A 17,794-nucleotide genomic window follows, 5' to 3' on the forward strand; every position below is an offset into this window, starting at 1 on the left:
AACCAAACCATACTTAACCCTAACCCTGACCCTAACCCTTAACCAAACCATACTTAACCCTAACCCAAACCCTAACTAACCTTAACCCTAACCCTGACCCTAACCCTGACCCTAACCCTAACCCTTAACCAAACCATACTTAACCCTGACCCTAACCCTTAACCAAACCATACTTAACCCTAACCCAAACCCTAACTAACCTTAACCCTAACCCTGACCCTAACCCTTAACCAAACCATACTTAACCCTAACCCTGACCCTAACCCTGACCCTGACCCTAACCCTTAACCAAACCATACTTAACCCTAACCCTAACCCTGACCCTAACCCTTAACCAAACCATACTTAACCCTAACCCTGACCCTTAACCAAACCATACTTAACCCTAACCCAAACCCTAACTAACCTTAACCCTAACCCAAACCCTAACTAACCTTAACCCTAACCCTGACCCTAACCCTGACCCTAACCCTAACCCTTAACCAAACCATACTTAACCCTAACCCTGACCCTAACCCTTAACCAAACCATACTTAACCCTAACCCAAACCCTAACTAACCTTAACCCTAACCCTGACCCTTAACCAAACCATACTTAACCCTAACCCTGACCCTAACCCTTAACCAAACCATACTTAACCCTAACCCAAACCCTAACTAACCTTAACCCTAACCCTAACCCTGACCCTAACCCTTAACCAAACCATACTTAACCCTGACCCTAACCCTAACCCTGTCCCTAACCCTTAACCAAACCATACTTAACCCTAACCCTAAACCCCCTTAACTAACCCTAACTCTAACCCAAACCCCTAAATTCCATGGTTAACATAAAAAAAACGCATGTGCAAAAAAACGCATACATAAGCATGCCAATGCGCACATATGCGCACCCATAGACTTATATTGGGTGTCTTGCTGTAAAAAAACGCATTGCGCGCGCATGCGTTTTTTTGAGGCAAATCGGACGCACAAAAAATGCAACAAGTTGCATTTTGTGCGCCCGAGCGCATACCGCAAAAAAACGCATGCGCGGTAAAACGCGTACAAACGCATGTGTATGCGCACATAAGCGCATCCCATGCAAAGTATAGGGGAAAAAACGCATGCGCTATTTAGCGCTAAATTACCGCGAAAAAAAAACGCAAATGTGAAACCAGCCTTAGACGCATGTGGCCATAGAAACCCAACAACACCCAACTATCATGTTAAAGGGGTATTCCAACCTCGAAGATCATACCCCAATATGTAGTAGGTAAAACAGCTGAAAAAAGAGCGCAATAGGGTCTTACCCGAGTAAAGCTTGATATAAACTCAATTCATTACACTCACCTTATACAGGAGAGATTCAGACACATAGAAGTAGGTAGTCAGCCTGCTGCACATCCAAAGGGCCACGCCGTGACCACAAATAATCAGATTATAAAGGAGAAAGTTTATGGATTAAAAGTGCGCTGCTTGACAAATCAATCCTTCCAGGTTTTATGAACTGCACTTTTATTTCCCTTTTAGGGAAATAAAAGTACAGTTCATAAAACCTGGAAGGATTGATTTGTCAAGCAGCGCACTTTTAATCCATAAACTTTCTCCTTTATAATATGTAGTAGGTGTAATAATAAAATTAGCAAATATCTCTAATTAGTAAAGTAGTATAGTTCTTCTGATTTACCCCATATGCAGGGCATTGCAGTAGCTTAGATATCCATGGTTATGACAACTAACACCTGTCACTATGTGAGTGCCCGTAACCATGGATACCTAAGCTACTGCAATGCCCTGCACATGGGGGTAAGTGACATAGCAAATCAGATAATTTCTCTGGATACTAATAAATCAGGCAGTTGCACAATTAAAGTATATGATTAGCAGATCATGACCAGTATTAGGCCGGAGTCACACTACAGCGAGATGCGGCCGAGTCTCGCAAGTTAAAACCAAGCTCAGGCACCGGCACTCCGGAGCGCAGCATGCAGCTCCTTGTATTGCTGTGCGGCTGCACGCTCCGCTCCGGAGTGCCGGCGCCAGAGCTTGGTTTTAACCTGCAAGACTCGGCCGTATCTCGCTGTGTGTGATCACGGCCTTAGTCCAATTCTGCTCCCTGGAACAGCGTGAGATAAACTAATCTAATCATTGATGTCTGTGATTCTGTGATTCCTGCAGATTTTTGGACCTGTTCAGTCCATCCTGAAGTTCAAAAACATAGAGGACGTGATAAAGAGAGCAAATAATACAGAATATGGACTGACGGCCGCTGTGTTCACAGAAAGCCTGGACAAAGCACTTGGCGTTGCCTCGGCGCTGCAGTCTGGAACAGTATGGTGTGTTTGAGATATTTCACATAAATATATATATATATATATATATATATAATGTTCCTTATTTTGGTTTAATGACCTTTACTATAATTTATCAACCCATTATTAGGGCTCATCCAGACATTTGCAAAACATGGTCTGAGCACATACTGGCCACGGGACTCCCGACACCTTCATATAATTCTATGAGGCTGTCACCCTCAGGTCAGGAGACCCGCAGCCGGACTGTGCATTGCAGTCTGTGCTCGGACATCTGAATGAGCCCTTAGTCTTCTGATCCATGTAAAATGATCTTTTAAGTTCTGCTCTTACTATAGTCATAGCGGAGAGTCAATATCAAAGAGTGGTTTTCACTCTAATGTCCACACATTTTTTTTCCCGTTTTTGGAGTGTATCCAGTTTGGAGAACGCCTGAAAAATTGCTCAAAAAACGTATGCATGAAATATTCATTCCATTTATGTTCATATAAATGCAACTTTCAGTTTATATGTTCACCTTTTTGAGCACCCTTTGATCTCTTCTGGTTTCCAAAGATGCCAAGTGGTTAAAAGAAGTTTCTTAGGCTAGTTACACATTAGCGTTTTTGTGCGCAGCGCATCATGCGCATCCGTGCGCATGCGTCATGCGTACCTATGTTCAACATGGCGTACACATGGTCTTGCGTTTGCATGCGTTCGTCTGCGTTTTCGTGCGCATGCGTTTTTTCCAGGTGTGCGTCTAGACGTGCCAGACGTAACATGTTGCATTTTTGGGTCCGCCCGAAGGCGTAAAAAAAACGCATGCGTACGCTTGCGCACGGAATGCGTCAAAACAACGCATTACAGTCTATTGGATCGCAGGCGTGCGCATGGACATGCGTTTGCCTACCCATGCGTTTTAAGAGTAAACATGTCTAGACACTGGTTTAAACCACCCCCTTCCCATGACACACGCCCACTGGTATCCCATTGGTGGAGTCTGTTTCAAGGATTTTTCAAGGATTTTCCTCCTGTGAAATGTGACACCTAGAAAACGCATGCGCATAAAAAAAGCACTTGCACACAATGCGCTGCGCACAAAGACGCAAATGTGAAATTAGCCTTAACCATTCTTCAAGAATTTTCCACCGTGAAACCGCTCCATACTTTTTAAACAGAATTCAATGGGAAGGCTTCAAAGGTGCCCGGAAGACGCCTGGGTGTCTTTTTGAGCATTTTATAAGCATTTTCACTGCAAAAAGAGCCAGTGTTTTCTTCATAAATTTTTACATAAAAATTGGACAAAAATCTCCAAAAAATCACTGTAAGGCTGTGTGCCCACGTTGCGTTTTTTAAGCGTTTCCGCAGCGCTTTTAGACAAGCGTTTCTGCTGCAGAAACGCTTAAGAAAAGCATCCATTGTAATATAATGGAAAACGCATATGTTGTGCTAATGGTGCATTTTTTTCCGCTGCGGAAACGCTAAGCATTTCCGCATACATTCAATTGTATTCCAAAAATGCACATATGCGAAAATGCTTAACAAAAGCGTCAAACGCTTACAAAAGCGCTTCATAAAACGCATGCGTTTTCCTGGGAATAGGGTGTGCGATTCCGCTCAGGAATATTCTGCATGAAAAACACTACGTGGGCACATAGCCTCATACTAGCGTGTAAATCATATTAGTGCAATCCGATAAAAAAAAATCAGATTGCACTCAGACCAATGCTATTCAATGAGACAGATGAGTGAAGATCTGCATAGTTTTTCTCAGCTATATTCGGCATCAGAAAAACTGGAAGTGTGAGTATAACATCCGATTTTTACAGATACATTACAATTATGTTACCTAGGAAACTGTAAATGGTCCTGTAAAAGATTAACAACTGCTGAATAAAAAATGGATTGTATATAGAAAGCACACGGATGACAAGTAAGGAAAAATTGCCCCACTCTCCTGGATGAGAATTGATTTTTTTTTTATTCACTAGTGTGAGCGAACCCTAAGAATGATTAAAAGAAACCCTTTACTGATGAGACAATGCATTTAAGGGTAAATTAGTAGATTGTAGACAAGTGAAGTCACACTTCATTTTCTGTTTTACCTACTAGGGTTTATAGAATCATAGAATGGTAGAGTTGGAAGGGACCTCCTGGGCCATCTGGTCCAACCACCTGCTCAAAGCAGGATTCGCTAAATCATCCCAGTCAGATGTCTGTCCAGCCTCTGTTTGAAGACTTCCATTGAAGGAGAACTCACCACTTCTCGTGGCAGCCTGTTCCACTCATTGATCACTCTAACTGTCAAAAAGTTTTTTCTAATATTTTTCTAATAAAATTTATTCTTTTTATACCTGGATGGTAACTGATTTGGTTTGAATGATCCACTTTAGCCAACAAAAGTAACAAAGTTCTATTCAACAGCCAGGAAAGCATCCAGACCTTTTCTCCTACATGCCTCCTAAGGCCTGTTTCACACATCAGTTTTTCAGCATCAGTCAAGATCCGCCGATTTGCAAAAAAAACGGATCCGCCATTTTTCTTGGCGGATCCGTTTTTTCCCCCATAGACTTGCATTATCGGCGGATCTTGATGGATGGTCATCCGTTGGACCCGATATTTTGCGGATCCGCCAAGATTTCGGCGTCCGCTGACATCACTTGACGGACACTGCAACGTTTTTTTCAACGTCGGATCCGCATTTTGGCTTTTCCAGGAGATTTAACCCTAAATACCGGCAGAAGATATTTTCTCTCTCGTCCCGCAATTTCCACTTGGCCGCTCCCAGGTCCCGCAATATCCACTTGGCCGCTCCCAGGTCCCGCAATATCCACTTGGCCGCTCCCAGGTCCCGCGATATCCACTTGGCCGCTCCCAGGTCCCGCGATATCCACTTGGCCGCTCCCAGGTCCCATGATATCCACTCGAATGCTCCCTGGTCCCGCGACATGCACCTGCCAGCTCCTAGGTCCCGCGATATGCACATTCTCGACCCCGGATCCCGCGAGATGCAGATGCCCGCTCCCGGATACCGCGACATCGCCAGTATTATTTTTTTCCTTTTCAGGCGCGGTTCCTTTAACATTACAATATCGGCGGATCCCAGCGCACCAACGGTCCGGTGGCTCCCGTTGGTGTTTCGTCAGTCACGGATCCGTTTTCCGCCATTTTGGCGGATTTCAACTGACCTGAAAAACTGATGTGTGAAGCAGGCCTAACCTAACTTTCATCTTGCTTTGCAGGATTAATTGTTACAATGCCCTCCATGCACAGACCCCATTTGGAGGCTTCAAGATGTCAGGAAATGGCAGAGAACTGTAAGTTGTTGAGTCTATGTGAGAATAATGATTTTTTTCGACTTATATCAGTTATTAAGGACATCTATAAAATACACATATCAGACTCTGACTGAATGAGGTCAGCTAGGCATGTTTAACTCTGAAATGCTGCCGTGTTTCAGAGAAAACATAGTTTAATAGCTGCCAGGGACTGAGCCGCACAAGAGACTGGTCTGACAGGAGGGTCCACGGCGGCTTCTCCCCTCCTCGATCTCCGGGAGTGCAGGTCTACCCCTGCTTGCCAGAAAAAAGAAGAGACTAATCACTCCATGGCAGCGGGAGGGGAGAAGCTGCTCGAGACCCACCTGTCCGACTAGTCTTCGGGCGGCTCGGACTTGGCAGCTATTAAATTGTGTTTTTCTCTGAAACTCTGCAGCAATTTAGATTTAAGCACTGATACTTGCTGCTTGTGGATTGGGCAGCATATATAAGATGTCACGTTCATTTTCATTTCATCCAGAATATTTTAACACTTATATGACATCCCACATTAATTTTTTACTTTTATGCTATTAAGGGATTCAAGCAGAGAAGTCCACTAAATGGAAAACAAGCTGAGATTAGTAGCAGACAGTGTATGTCAGTTCTGTGTATTCAGGGCCGACATTAGGAGTAGGCAAACTAGGCATTTGCCTAGGGCCCCCACTCCCCAAGGGTCCCCAGCGTCTACAGCAAAAATTAGACTGATAATATCAATTTTAATTTTCAATGCTGAGACAGCTTAAGGACCTTCCGTGATATCACAGTCATAAGACTGTGATGTCACCACAGGTCTTGTACTCTGAGGGATTTTAGGACCTTTGGCGATATCGTGATCATGTGACTACTCATGTGTCCTGGATATCGCCACAGGCCCTGTAATGTGGGGGAGTTTAGAATAACTGAAGAAGAGGGGACCAGTAAGCATTCTATTCTGTGTGCTTAATATATAATATGCTATGTGCATGCTTGTGTCTGCATGTATGTATTTACATTCATGTATGTATATGCATGTGTCAATGTAAGGTAGGGGCAACCGACAGGGGGTGGTCCGTTACTGGCCGCAGACAGGCTCGAGACAGAGACAGGGTCGTGTCCAACAGGTCTTCTTTATTGATCGTACTTTCCACGACCCGCAGCTCCACACAGCAGCTGCTCGACAGACTCCGCAGCTTCACACAGCAGCTGCTCGACAGACTCCGCAGCTTCACACAGCAGCTGCTCGACAGACTCCGCAGCTTCACACAGCAGCTGCTCGACAGACTCCGCAGCTTCACACAGCAGCTGCTCGACAGACTCCGCAGCTTCACACAGCAGCTGCTCGACAGACTCCGCCGCTTCACAGCAGCTGCTCGACAGACTCCGCAGCTTCACACAGCAGCTGCTCGACAGACTCCGCAGCTTCACACAGCAGCTGCTCGACAGACTCCGCAGCTTTACACAGCAGCTGCTCGACAGACTCCGCAGCTTCACACAGCTGCTGCTCGACAGACTCCGCAGCTCCACACAGCAGCTGCCCGACTTTGCAAACAGGCCCGGGTACCTTCACTTTCTTCCTTTAGCTAATTAACGTCCCTCGCGGCTCTTCCACTGTGGTTGCCTACCACCACAGCATTTTACCAGTCTGAGTCCGTTCGTTTTTCGTTTTATGGTACCCCAGTCTGTCTCTGTCTGCGGCCCCTCCTGTCAGGGCCACCCCCCGTGACCTGTTCCCACTGTCAGTCCCCTCCGGAGCTTCTTTTCTGTCCTCTCTCCTCAGCAGACCTTCCTGTCTCCTGCGCTCCTCTCACTGACTGACCCCTCCAGAACCTTCTCTCAGCCTTTTATCCCTCCCGTTCTGGTAACCCTGCCCCCCATGACTTGACAGTTTCTTTAGCCAATGGCAGTTGTTCAGTCCCATCCTCACACTCTCCACTGCCCTCTAATTGTCAAACTCCAATATTACACTCTTCCTCTTTATCTCCAGCTGTTTCCCATCTTTCACTCTAACAGTCCACACACAATACACTACACCTCTGCCTTCCCACTGCACACAGGTCCGCCCATCAGTCCACCTTCCCTACACCTGTATTAGAGATGAGTGAACACGAACATTAAAGTTCGGCGTCTGTTCCCAAACACATACTGTTCGGGCACGAACATCGAACACAGACTTCACCAGGAAGTCCGTGTTACTGTTTGGGTTTGGCCCAACGAAAACCAGTTGTTTGTCGCGCTGTCATGTGCATGACAGCGCAGCAAATATTGCTTCTGATTGGCAGTAAAATCATTACTGCCAGTCAGACAGTAGTGGTTCCCATGCTGTCAAATGACATCATGAGCCCGCAACTGTGATCAGGGGTAAAAAGTTTATCTCTGGTCACTGGTGTCAGCTGATGGGACTACTGCTCCCATCAGCCGACGCCTGCTGCTGCTAATAACAGCGAAGGCAGGCGGTGACTGATGGTAGTATTCATAGTATTCTTGTAGACGCCTCCCCATTACTAAGCCATGGGCTTGATGTCACCAGACAATACAAAGGTGACATCAATCCCACAAATATAAACCCCACTTGTCACCGCTACAGGGCAAATGGAAAGAGAAGGGAAAAGTGCCAGAATTGGTGCATCTAATAGATGTGCCTTTTCTGGGCAGCTACGGGCTGCTATTTTTAGGCTGGATGGTCAATATCCATGGCCCCTTACCAGCCTGAGTATACCACCCCCCAGTTGTCTGCTTTAGCTGGTTGTCAAAAATGGGGTGACCCAATGTCGCTTTTGTTAAATTATTTAAATAATTAAAAAAAGACAGTGTGGGGTCCCCTCTATTCCTGGTAACCAGCTTTGAAATAAAACAGTCTTTGGTACCATACATGGTCCCTGATGGTTGAAAGGATTCTGGTACATATTCTGTGTCAGGACCAAGGAGCTGCGATCTATACATCAATGAAATAATATACAGTATGCAGTTGTGTAGTGAAAAGTATAGCTGCAACATATTCTTTCTAACAATGGTTTTCCTTGTAGTGGTGAATATGCTCTGGCAGAATACACAGAAGTTAAGACTGTGACCATCAAATTATCCCCGAAGACACTGTGAAGAGGACAGAGAAGAATGACGTGGAGAGGGTACATCATCTTGCTCCAGCAAGACACAAATCTATAAAAACTTGCTAATAAGAGAATCCCTTTATTATCATGAAACATTCCAGAAATGTCTTCTGCACCGATCTGACCCCTGACAATGGAGGGATTTTATACCTGTGATTCAGTAGAGGGTACAACGGTGTCATATTCCCTGTTTCACCTATATTACATTGCTGAAAATATGCGGTCAGGGCACATGCCATCTGAGCGCGTCATCATAAATGGGCACAGCTGCGGAAAATAGGGAGTAGGGATCACGTAACTTCATCCTGAAGCTTACCTGTTACTTACTGATCTCTGCCATGACTTCCCACTGATTTACACTAGATTAAATATTGGAAATGTTGTATATTTAGATCTATTTTGTAAAGCTTATTTAGAAAAGCAGTTTGGATGTAATATTTGTCTTATATAGTCCCCCACTAAGAGGTTTCCAAAACTCTCATTTAGTTCACCTAAGAATAACCACTTCTTCAATGATGGTCATGACTTATTTTTTGGGATGATTTTGAATAGTAATCCCAAAATGCATCAGACCAACAGTAATCATAGTTTTATGACCTTTTAGATTAAAGTGATTATTGAGACTACTCTTTTAGACTTTTCTTGAGAATGTAAAAAAGAATGCCCAAAGCTCTTCAAGATTATCCTATCAGCAGAGTTCTCATAATTTAATTATTGCCAAGTTAGTAAATATGCAGCATAGGGCATTATTCAAGGAACAGTGGAGTGTGGCGGTGACTGCTCATTTACACATGGGAACACTTTAAAAAAATACTAATACAAACTGTACTGTAATGGCATTAGCTTAATAGTGATATTGCTGACCGGTTCACTTAAAAGAAAGACTTAATATTAACTAGGAGAAAAGTGGACAGATTTTGCTCTTATTTTATTCTCACTGTTCCCCTGAGTAATCTACTTTTTTCTTTTTTGAAGTCCTCTATATGGTTCCATAGATAGGGGCATTATTATTTAGTGCTAATTTTTAAGGTTTTTACGAGGAGGTGTGGCTCATATGGTAATTATGCAAATTAACCCAAAGACACACATCATATGATCCTGCGAGCCACGCCCCCTTATTAAAGACCATAAAAAATTGCACTAAATAAAATGCTCATATCGCTGGAGCGTTATGGAGGATTTTAAAAAAGTGAATCACTCAGGAGAACAGTAGGAATGCAATTAGAGCACAAACTGATCACTTTTGGCCTGGTGACAGGACCGCTTTAAGGGAACTTCATCCAGGGATTCCTTTTCCTCCACACAGAAGTGGCCAGTTCAAGGAGGTTTATTTTTAGAGAATATTAGTCTTAATAGAAATACTGGACATGTCATGTGCTTAGTTTCACAATTAGCTTGTGTATGGCATAAAGGGGGTTTCCACTGCTCTAATTGATGACTTAGCCTTCCAAATGAATAGCAAACAGGCTCCAGAGCCACTCATGGCCAGTGCACATTGCATGTATGGACCTGTGCCACTTTGGGTGATAGTGGTCGAGCCAGGAACATGTAAAATATTGGTACCCACTATAGGTACCCAGAGACGGTATGGTCACTTTAGGATTCTGGCTTCCCTTTGTTTTATGCACTTGTTTATCCATATGACCGTTTACAATGTATATTATAATTTATATCGATCTGACAGAAATCTCAGTGAAAGTTTTCAAAGGTTAAAATATCTATAAAGAAGACTCCATCCAATGTACAGTAGAAACAAAGGGACTAATAAGTCAATATAACAGTTTTGTGAATGATGATAATAATAATAATAATAATAATCTTTATTTTTATATAGCGCTAACATATTCCGCAGCGCTTTACAGTTTGCACACATCATCATCACTGTCCCCGATGGGGCTCACAATCTAAATTCCCTATTAGTGTGTCTTTTGGAATGTGGGAGGAAACCGGAGTACCCGGAGGAAACCCATGCAAACACGGGGAGAACATACAAACTCCTTGCAGATGTTGTCCTTGGTGGGATTCAAACCCAGGACCACTGAGCCAAATCCTCATTGGTAAATCTAATAAAAATTGACCAGAAGGATTATATTGTAACCTGAATATGAAAAGAAAATCATATATAGATTCTGTAAGGTTACAGGGGAGCGACTGTACATAGTGTCCACCTTAGGGCTCCTGTGCTACCCATCCCATTTTATAGTGTATACATATTACACTACTGTACAGTGACTGTAATGGGTGATTGCTCGATCACTCAAAATTTAACACAAGGATGCTCTTATCTTTAAAAATTGCATTCCTCTTCCTCTTCCTCAGCACTAAAAGTATTCAACTTTGAGGTCTACATTCGGGGAAACAGAGACAGGGCAATCTATTATCAAGTCCATTTGCTCTTGTGTGGAAACCAAATCTGGCTTATAGAAACACTCCTTTGCGTGCGCTGTTGGACTAGGTTGGCAAAGGCCCAGCAGTAACATTAATTTTTGGGGCGCACTTTTCAGCTACATGCAAAAATCACCTTCCCATAGTACACAAATTTACTTATACTACTATGTGATATTAACTTGGCTAGCTTGTTTAATGACTAATTAGATGATACCCTTTTCTGCAAATTGTGAAGTGTAATAGCATTATTCATTAGCACGCCTTCACAGGGGCCTACCGGAGGATTCTCCTGTGGGCCAGTCCAAGCCTCTTTGTGTGCCATCCCTTCCTATCCTTTAGAATAATCTGGTCTTGCAAAACGCAATGTTCACACCAGGCAGAAAGAGAAATAAAATCAGCTCTGAAACATATCCCATTACAGTCATCTGGGAACCAATGTTTTTTTTTTTTTATACACTTAGTACATGTTCCTCCATTGTGGAAATTCTGCTATTTTCTATTTTGGGTACATTTCTTTCATTCTATTGAATGGTTGAAATTTCTGCCAAAATGTTGAAAAAAATTGACTGATGCAGAATTGAAACTGTTTCTAATCTACAAGGAAAAAATAGGCCACTTTGCATGAGACTTGAAGAATCTAGTTCCCTTTTTTGCGACAGTAAAATGCAGAGTTTTTTTTTTTGGGGGGGGGAATGCTGGAAAATGCAGCAAAAATGTGATGTATGATCATAACCAAATTGAGTGTTTTGTTGGAGCTTTTTTTCCTCTATAGATTTTTATGAGGAGCTACATGAACAACATTTAGAAAACATAATTGTATTTTATTGCACTAAAAAAAGCATAAAGAACACATCAAATATGCTCCAAGAAACATATAAAAAAAGAGTAAAAAAAACTGCAGCAATTACACAATAATCAGAGCGAATTGCTATTGAGCATTTTGGGGCAGACACCTGCAGAAACAAATCTGAGTTGGTACATGGACTTAGAGTGACTAGACACAACATTTTTTAGGAAATTACGTCATATTAGTTGTAAATCAATGGGAAATTATCAAACTCACTATCACCATTGCTGTTTTTCTTAGTAGTGTTATCTTCTCTTTTGGTACATTTTTTGGCTAGTTATTCAAAAACACAGCGTACTGGAAGTGTGACCTTTTCTTCATACATATTTTCATAGGCTTTTTTAAAAGAATTGAAAAAAATGTTAATGTATGAACAAAAAGCCCCTAAAGAATGCTTGTAAAACACATGAATTTCATGGCTTTCACTTACAATCTAAGGCCATGTTCACACGTTCAGTATTTGGTGAGTTTTTTACCCCAGTATTTGTAAGCCGAAGCCAGGAGTGGGTGAAAAATCCAGAAGTGGTGACGTGTTTCTATTATACTTTTCTTCTGATTGTTCCACTCCTGGTTTAGGCTTACAAATGATGAGGTAAAATACTGACCAAATACTGAATGTGAGAAGGTGGCCTCAAGGAAACCTAAAAGGTAATGCATGTTTGGAGAATTTGATGCAGAATGTCCGCAGCGTATCATATTGGTAGATTTTAAAATGACTGCAGATCAATTTACATGCGTAAAATATATGCAACGTGTAGATCAGTAACCAATCTGGTATTGTATTATGTTCCCGATTTTCCGCATGCAACACATGCAAAAAAATCTTCACCAAGCTTGCATAGTTTATGTTGGCCCTATTGTGAGATTTTAGATCCTGTGCTGTAGAACCTTCCCAAAGTGGAGATATAAAAGAGAAATCGGTGAATATTGCGCACTCAGCATGTGCGTTTCATATCTAAACCTCACCCTTTAATTCACTAAACCACTGCTTGTCATACCCACCATACTCTACTGATAGTATCCATAGTGGCGCCCGAAGCTGCTGACTTATCTCCGCTGTTAACAGCATGCTGAATCATCCATGAGTTCTGGTTACATCACTATTACTGTTCTGCTTTTTGAGAGACTATTAAGAACAGATCTAAAAGAAATAGTAAGAATAAAGGTTTTGTTCTTGGTTTTTCTTTATAACCAGAGAATATGTACCCGACCCCTGGACCATATTGCCAGCAGACTTATAAACGCCACCAGCAATATGACAAAATATCCACAAATGTCGTCAATATGTTAATCCTGAGTACAGAATATTTTATATTGTGATAAGGTAGTCTGTATTCTGCATTTTTTTCAATGAACCAGTAAAATATAAAGATGATATATTTATGGAATAGAATACAATTAATCATCTATGTTTTTGTATTTTCATAGTGCAAAATAAATACTATATAATGTTTCAACAATTCAGCTTCATGTTTTCACTGTAGCATCGCCGGAATCAGGGCACTAAGTAAAGATAATGTATTTGGGTACTATGTAGTTTTATTTATGTTTGGTGGGTGTACTTAAAGGGGTTGTCCAAGATTTTTTTTTCCACTGGGCCTAAAAATGAACAGGCGGGTAATTGCTAACAGAGGCAACTACCTGCGTCGGTTCAGAGCTGTCACCAATCACTCCAGCAGGCAAATCAGCAGCTCCAAATCAACAAAGCGCAGCTATTCTTCTTCTGGGCTGCTCTGTCTATGGGGTCTGACTGGCAACTTGACATCATGCTGATTGACATCTGGCTCCCCACAGCTACACAGTGGGGAGTTGGCTGTCAATCAACATGGTGTCGGCAGTCCAGCTCCGTCAACAGAGCAGAGTGGAAAAGAAGCTGCTGCACTGTTGATGTGATGTCAGTGGAAACCTCTGAATACCCATAAGGAGTAATCTGTGAAAGCTCTGTGCCGACAGAGGTTGGCGTCGGGCACAACATGTAAGGATGTGAAAAAGGTTCTCCAGCGTGGCCAGGAAATAAAACTTCACGTTTATTGTAGAAACATTAAAAGGACATGTAGTGGATACACTTGGAAGCCCAGGAAGGCTAGCGACCGACGCGTTTCGACCGTGAGGTCAAAATCATCAGACCATGATTAGGACCTCACGATCGAAGCCAGTCAGTCTCTAGCCATCCTGGGCTTCCAAGTGTATCCACTATATGTCCTTTTAATGTTTCTACAATAAACGTGGAGTTTCTGACCACACTGGAGAACCTTTTTAACATTGTTTGCTCCTGCATGCCCAGAGCCGGGGCGACTCCCTGCGTAGACTCCATCTTCATCTGAAGAATTGATATATGGTGAGCTGACTATCCTATTCCCTGTCCATATATATATATATATATATATATATATATATATATATATATATATATGTAAATAAATATATAAATGCATTCCCTGTCCCTCACAGTTGAAGTGTATCTATGATAAAAATTAGACCTCTCCATTCATTGAAGGTAGAAAAACTTGCAAAATTGGCAGTGTATCAAATACTTATTTCCCCCACTGTACATAGAATAACTAGTGTTACGAGTGGCGAAAGGCACTAAAAAAATAAAATAATTAAAGTGCCTTCGCCACTCGGGGTCCACCGTGCGGCAGATGGCAAAACCGCTGCTAAGGGAGGCAGTGCACTACAGCGGTAGTGTGCACAGGGTTCTAAGTCACCCAAGTGCAAAAGAGGCACTTTCTGTTATGGGACACAGAGCTGCACAGAAAAATAATAAAGAAAAGGTAACGCTGAGCCTGTTAAACACACAGGGACACAGCGGCACACGTACGGTAGCTGAGCACAGGAGTAGTTAAAGTGGCACTACAACCAAACGGACTTACCGTGAATGAGTGTGTGCACGGCGTCGCAACTGCGAACGCCACAGAAGTCTGCAACCGCAATAACGCAAGCGCGATGCAGGACGCTTTGCTGCTGAAATGGCTGAAGCTTGAGCGCGCTGGCGCTAGCACTGCTACTGGCTGACCCAATCACTCACACACTCGTAATAACCGAGGGAAGGGGTTTCATAATAAGTCATACACCAGACCAAGCATCCATCAACAAACATACAGCAGCAAGTATCAGAAAATACTAGCGCATGGCATAACGGCCATGCGCACTTTTTATAGTGACCGGGACCTTCCCGGAAATCTCCAGAGACCTGAGGTGAACCAATGGAATCAGGAGCAGGACCTGAGCACCTGACTCCTGAACTCCAATGGGAGCTCATTCCAGGAGCATGCTCACAAGCTGGCAGAAAGGACTTGGCCTCTGGAGATGAATGTGAGGATCTGGATCTCTGCATTAGTATGGCAGGACACAGATTCCTAACATTACCCCCCCTCCTAAGGCCCCCTCCTCCCCGCGCCCTGGTAAGAGTTACTGTAACCCGAGACACCTCGAAGGCATCAGAGGAACCGAGATCACCAGGTTTCAAGAGGGACACTTGGAAGATAGTAGGAGCGGGAGTGACAGAGGCACGATGCCGCGTGTCGGCAGATGTCGCCACCCTCTGTCTAGGAGGGTTAGGTTGAGCACACAAGGTGCAAGCCTGAATAAATCTTTTTATGTCCCGAGCTCTATGGGGCCACCAATACGCACCAGACAACAGTTTTGAGACCTGCATATAGCCCCGATGGTGGTGCGTGTTAGGCGCATGCGCCCAGGCGAGCACCTGAGCCCTAAGATGAGGAGGAACAAAGGTCTCGATAACCGGTTCAGACTCCAACCTTTGCGGGGAACCGGCTTCCGGAGAAACCGCACAGACATGATGACAACCGCAGATGGACTCCTGGTCGGAGTCTGAATTAAGGTTGGTACGAGATATCTCCATGGGCTCAGGAGGTAGAACCTCTGGCTCCGCCAGCTCAAGAGGTTCAAAAAATTTGGGAGCTGAAACGGATTTGCGCTTGGAGTGCGCCCGCTCCATACCGCACTCCGAAAAACGGAGGTCAATCCGTGAGGAGACGGAGATTAGCTCCTCTAAGCTGGTGGGGATCTCTCTAGTAGAAAGAGCATCCTTCACATGCTCCGCTAGACCTCGCCAAAAAACGGGGATTAGGGCCTTGTCGGACCATTCCAACTCGGACGCCAGTGTCCGAAAACGGACGGCATACTGGCTAACCGAGAGTGACCCCTGAGTAAGGGCGAGTAGCTGCAGGGACGTATCATGCGTGACCCGAGGACCGAGAAAAACTTGCCTGATGGCAGTCAGCAAGTTAGCCGAAGACCGAATCTCGGGGTCACCACGCTCCCACAGAGGCGTAGCCCATTCCAGCGCCTTGCCCGACAGTAGGGAGATGACAAAAGCCACCTTAGCCCACTCCGTAGGGAATTGCACAGCCAGCAGCTCTAGGTGTATCGAGCACTGGCTGATAAAACCCCTACAGGAGGCGCCATCCCCAGCATATTTATCGGGCAACGGGAGGCGGGTAACTGTCGGCGCAAGGGCGGACATGGACATACGCCCTACCGCGTCCGTAAGTGCCTGGACGGCAGCATCTGTAGCCTGCGCAGCTGTGAGAGACCTCTCAAGGGTAGCAAGACGAGCCTCGAGCTGACGCACAAGCTGTAACAGCTGCTGCTGATCCGCCATCTCTAGCCAGACCCTGGCGCTAGTATTATGTTATGAGTGGCGGAAGGCACTAAAAAAATAAATAATTAAAGTGCCTTCGCCACTCGGGGTCCACCGTGCGGCAGATGGAAAAACCGCTGCTAAGGGAAGCAGTGCACTACAGCGGTAGTGTGCACAGGGTTCTAAATCACCCAAGTGCAAAAGAGGCAGTCTCTGTTATGGGACACAGAGCTGCACAGAAAAATAATAAAGAAAAGGTAACGCTGAGCCTGTTAAATGCACAGGGACACAGCGGCACACGTACGGTAGCCGAGCACAGGAGTAGTTAAAGTGGCACTACAACCAAACGGACTTACCGTGAATGAGCATGTGCACGGCGTCGCAACTGCGAACGCCACAGAAGTCTGCAACAGCAATAACGCAAGCGCGATGCAGGACGCTTTGCTGCTGAGATGGCTGAAGCTTGAGCACGCTAGCGCTGCTACTGGCTGACCCAATCACTCACACACTCGTAATAACCGAGGGAAGGGGTTTCATAATAAGTCATACACCAGACCAAGCATCCATCAACAAACATACAGCAGCAAGTATCAGAAAATACTAGCGCATGGCATAACGGCCATGCGCACTTTTTATAGTGACCGGGACCTTCCGGAAATCTCCAGAGACCTGAGGTGAACCAATGGAATCAGGAGCAGGACCTGAGCACCTGACTCTTGAACTCCAATGGGAGCTCATTCGAGGAGCATGCTCACAAGCTGGCAGAAAGGACTTAGCCTCTGGAGATGAATGTGAGGATCTGGATCTCTGCATTAGTATGGCAGGACACAGATTCCTAACAACTAGATAGAAAGATGTAATATATATAACCTATATAATTAGAGCAGTACATGTGTAGCTTAGTGAACATGTAATAATTAATAAATCAATAAATTAAAGAAAAGAATGGTGTGAGGTCCCCTGAAATTTTGTTAACCAGCAGAGAGAAAGCAGACAGGTAGAGGCTGATGTTTATAGCATCAGTGATAGTGATGAGCGAGTATACTCGTTGCTCGGGTTTTCCCGAGCATGCTCTGGTGTTCTCCGAGTATTTTGGCATGCTCAGAGATTTAGTTCTTGTTGTCTAATCTGCATGATTTGCGACTTGTAGACAGGCTGAATACATGTGGGAATTCCCTAACAAACAGGCATTCCACAGATGTATTCAAGCTGTCTAGCAGTCGCAAATCATGCAGCTAAGACGAGGAAAACTAAATCTCTGAGCACGCCAAAAT

General features: G+C 44.1%; 1 protein-coding gene across 1 annotated transcript in view; it reads left to right on the top strand.

Moving 5' to 3' along the window:
- The window catches only part of ALDH1A3 (aldehyde dehydrogenase 1 family member A3), a 49,601-nt gene extending 36,227 nt beyond the window's left edge, over positions 1-13,374 (top strand). Inside the window, exons 11-13 of the mRNA XM_073568822.1 lie at positions 2,161-2,318; positions 5,516-5,590; positions 8,596-13,374. Of these exons, the coding sequence (XP_073424923.1) occupies positions 2,161-2,318; positions 5,516-5,590; positions 8,596-8,668 (306 nt within the window). The 3' untranslated portion in view covers positions 8,669-13,374. The remainder of the gene's footprint in view (positions 1-2,160; positions 2,319-5,515; positions 5,591-8,595) is intronic.
- Positions 13,375-17,794: the final 4,420 nt, after the last annotated feature.

The sequence above is a fragment of the Dendrobates tinctorius genome, unplaced genomic scaffold (genome assembly GCF_039654945.1).
Source record: "Dendrobates tinctorius isolate UK_male_01 unplaced genomic scaffold, ASM3965494v1 ptg000022l, whole genome shotgun sequence".
Lineage (NCBI taxonomy): Eukaryota > Metazoa > Chordata > Amphibia > Anura > Dendrobatidae > Dendrobates > Dendrobates tinctorius.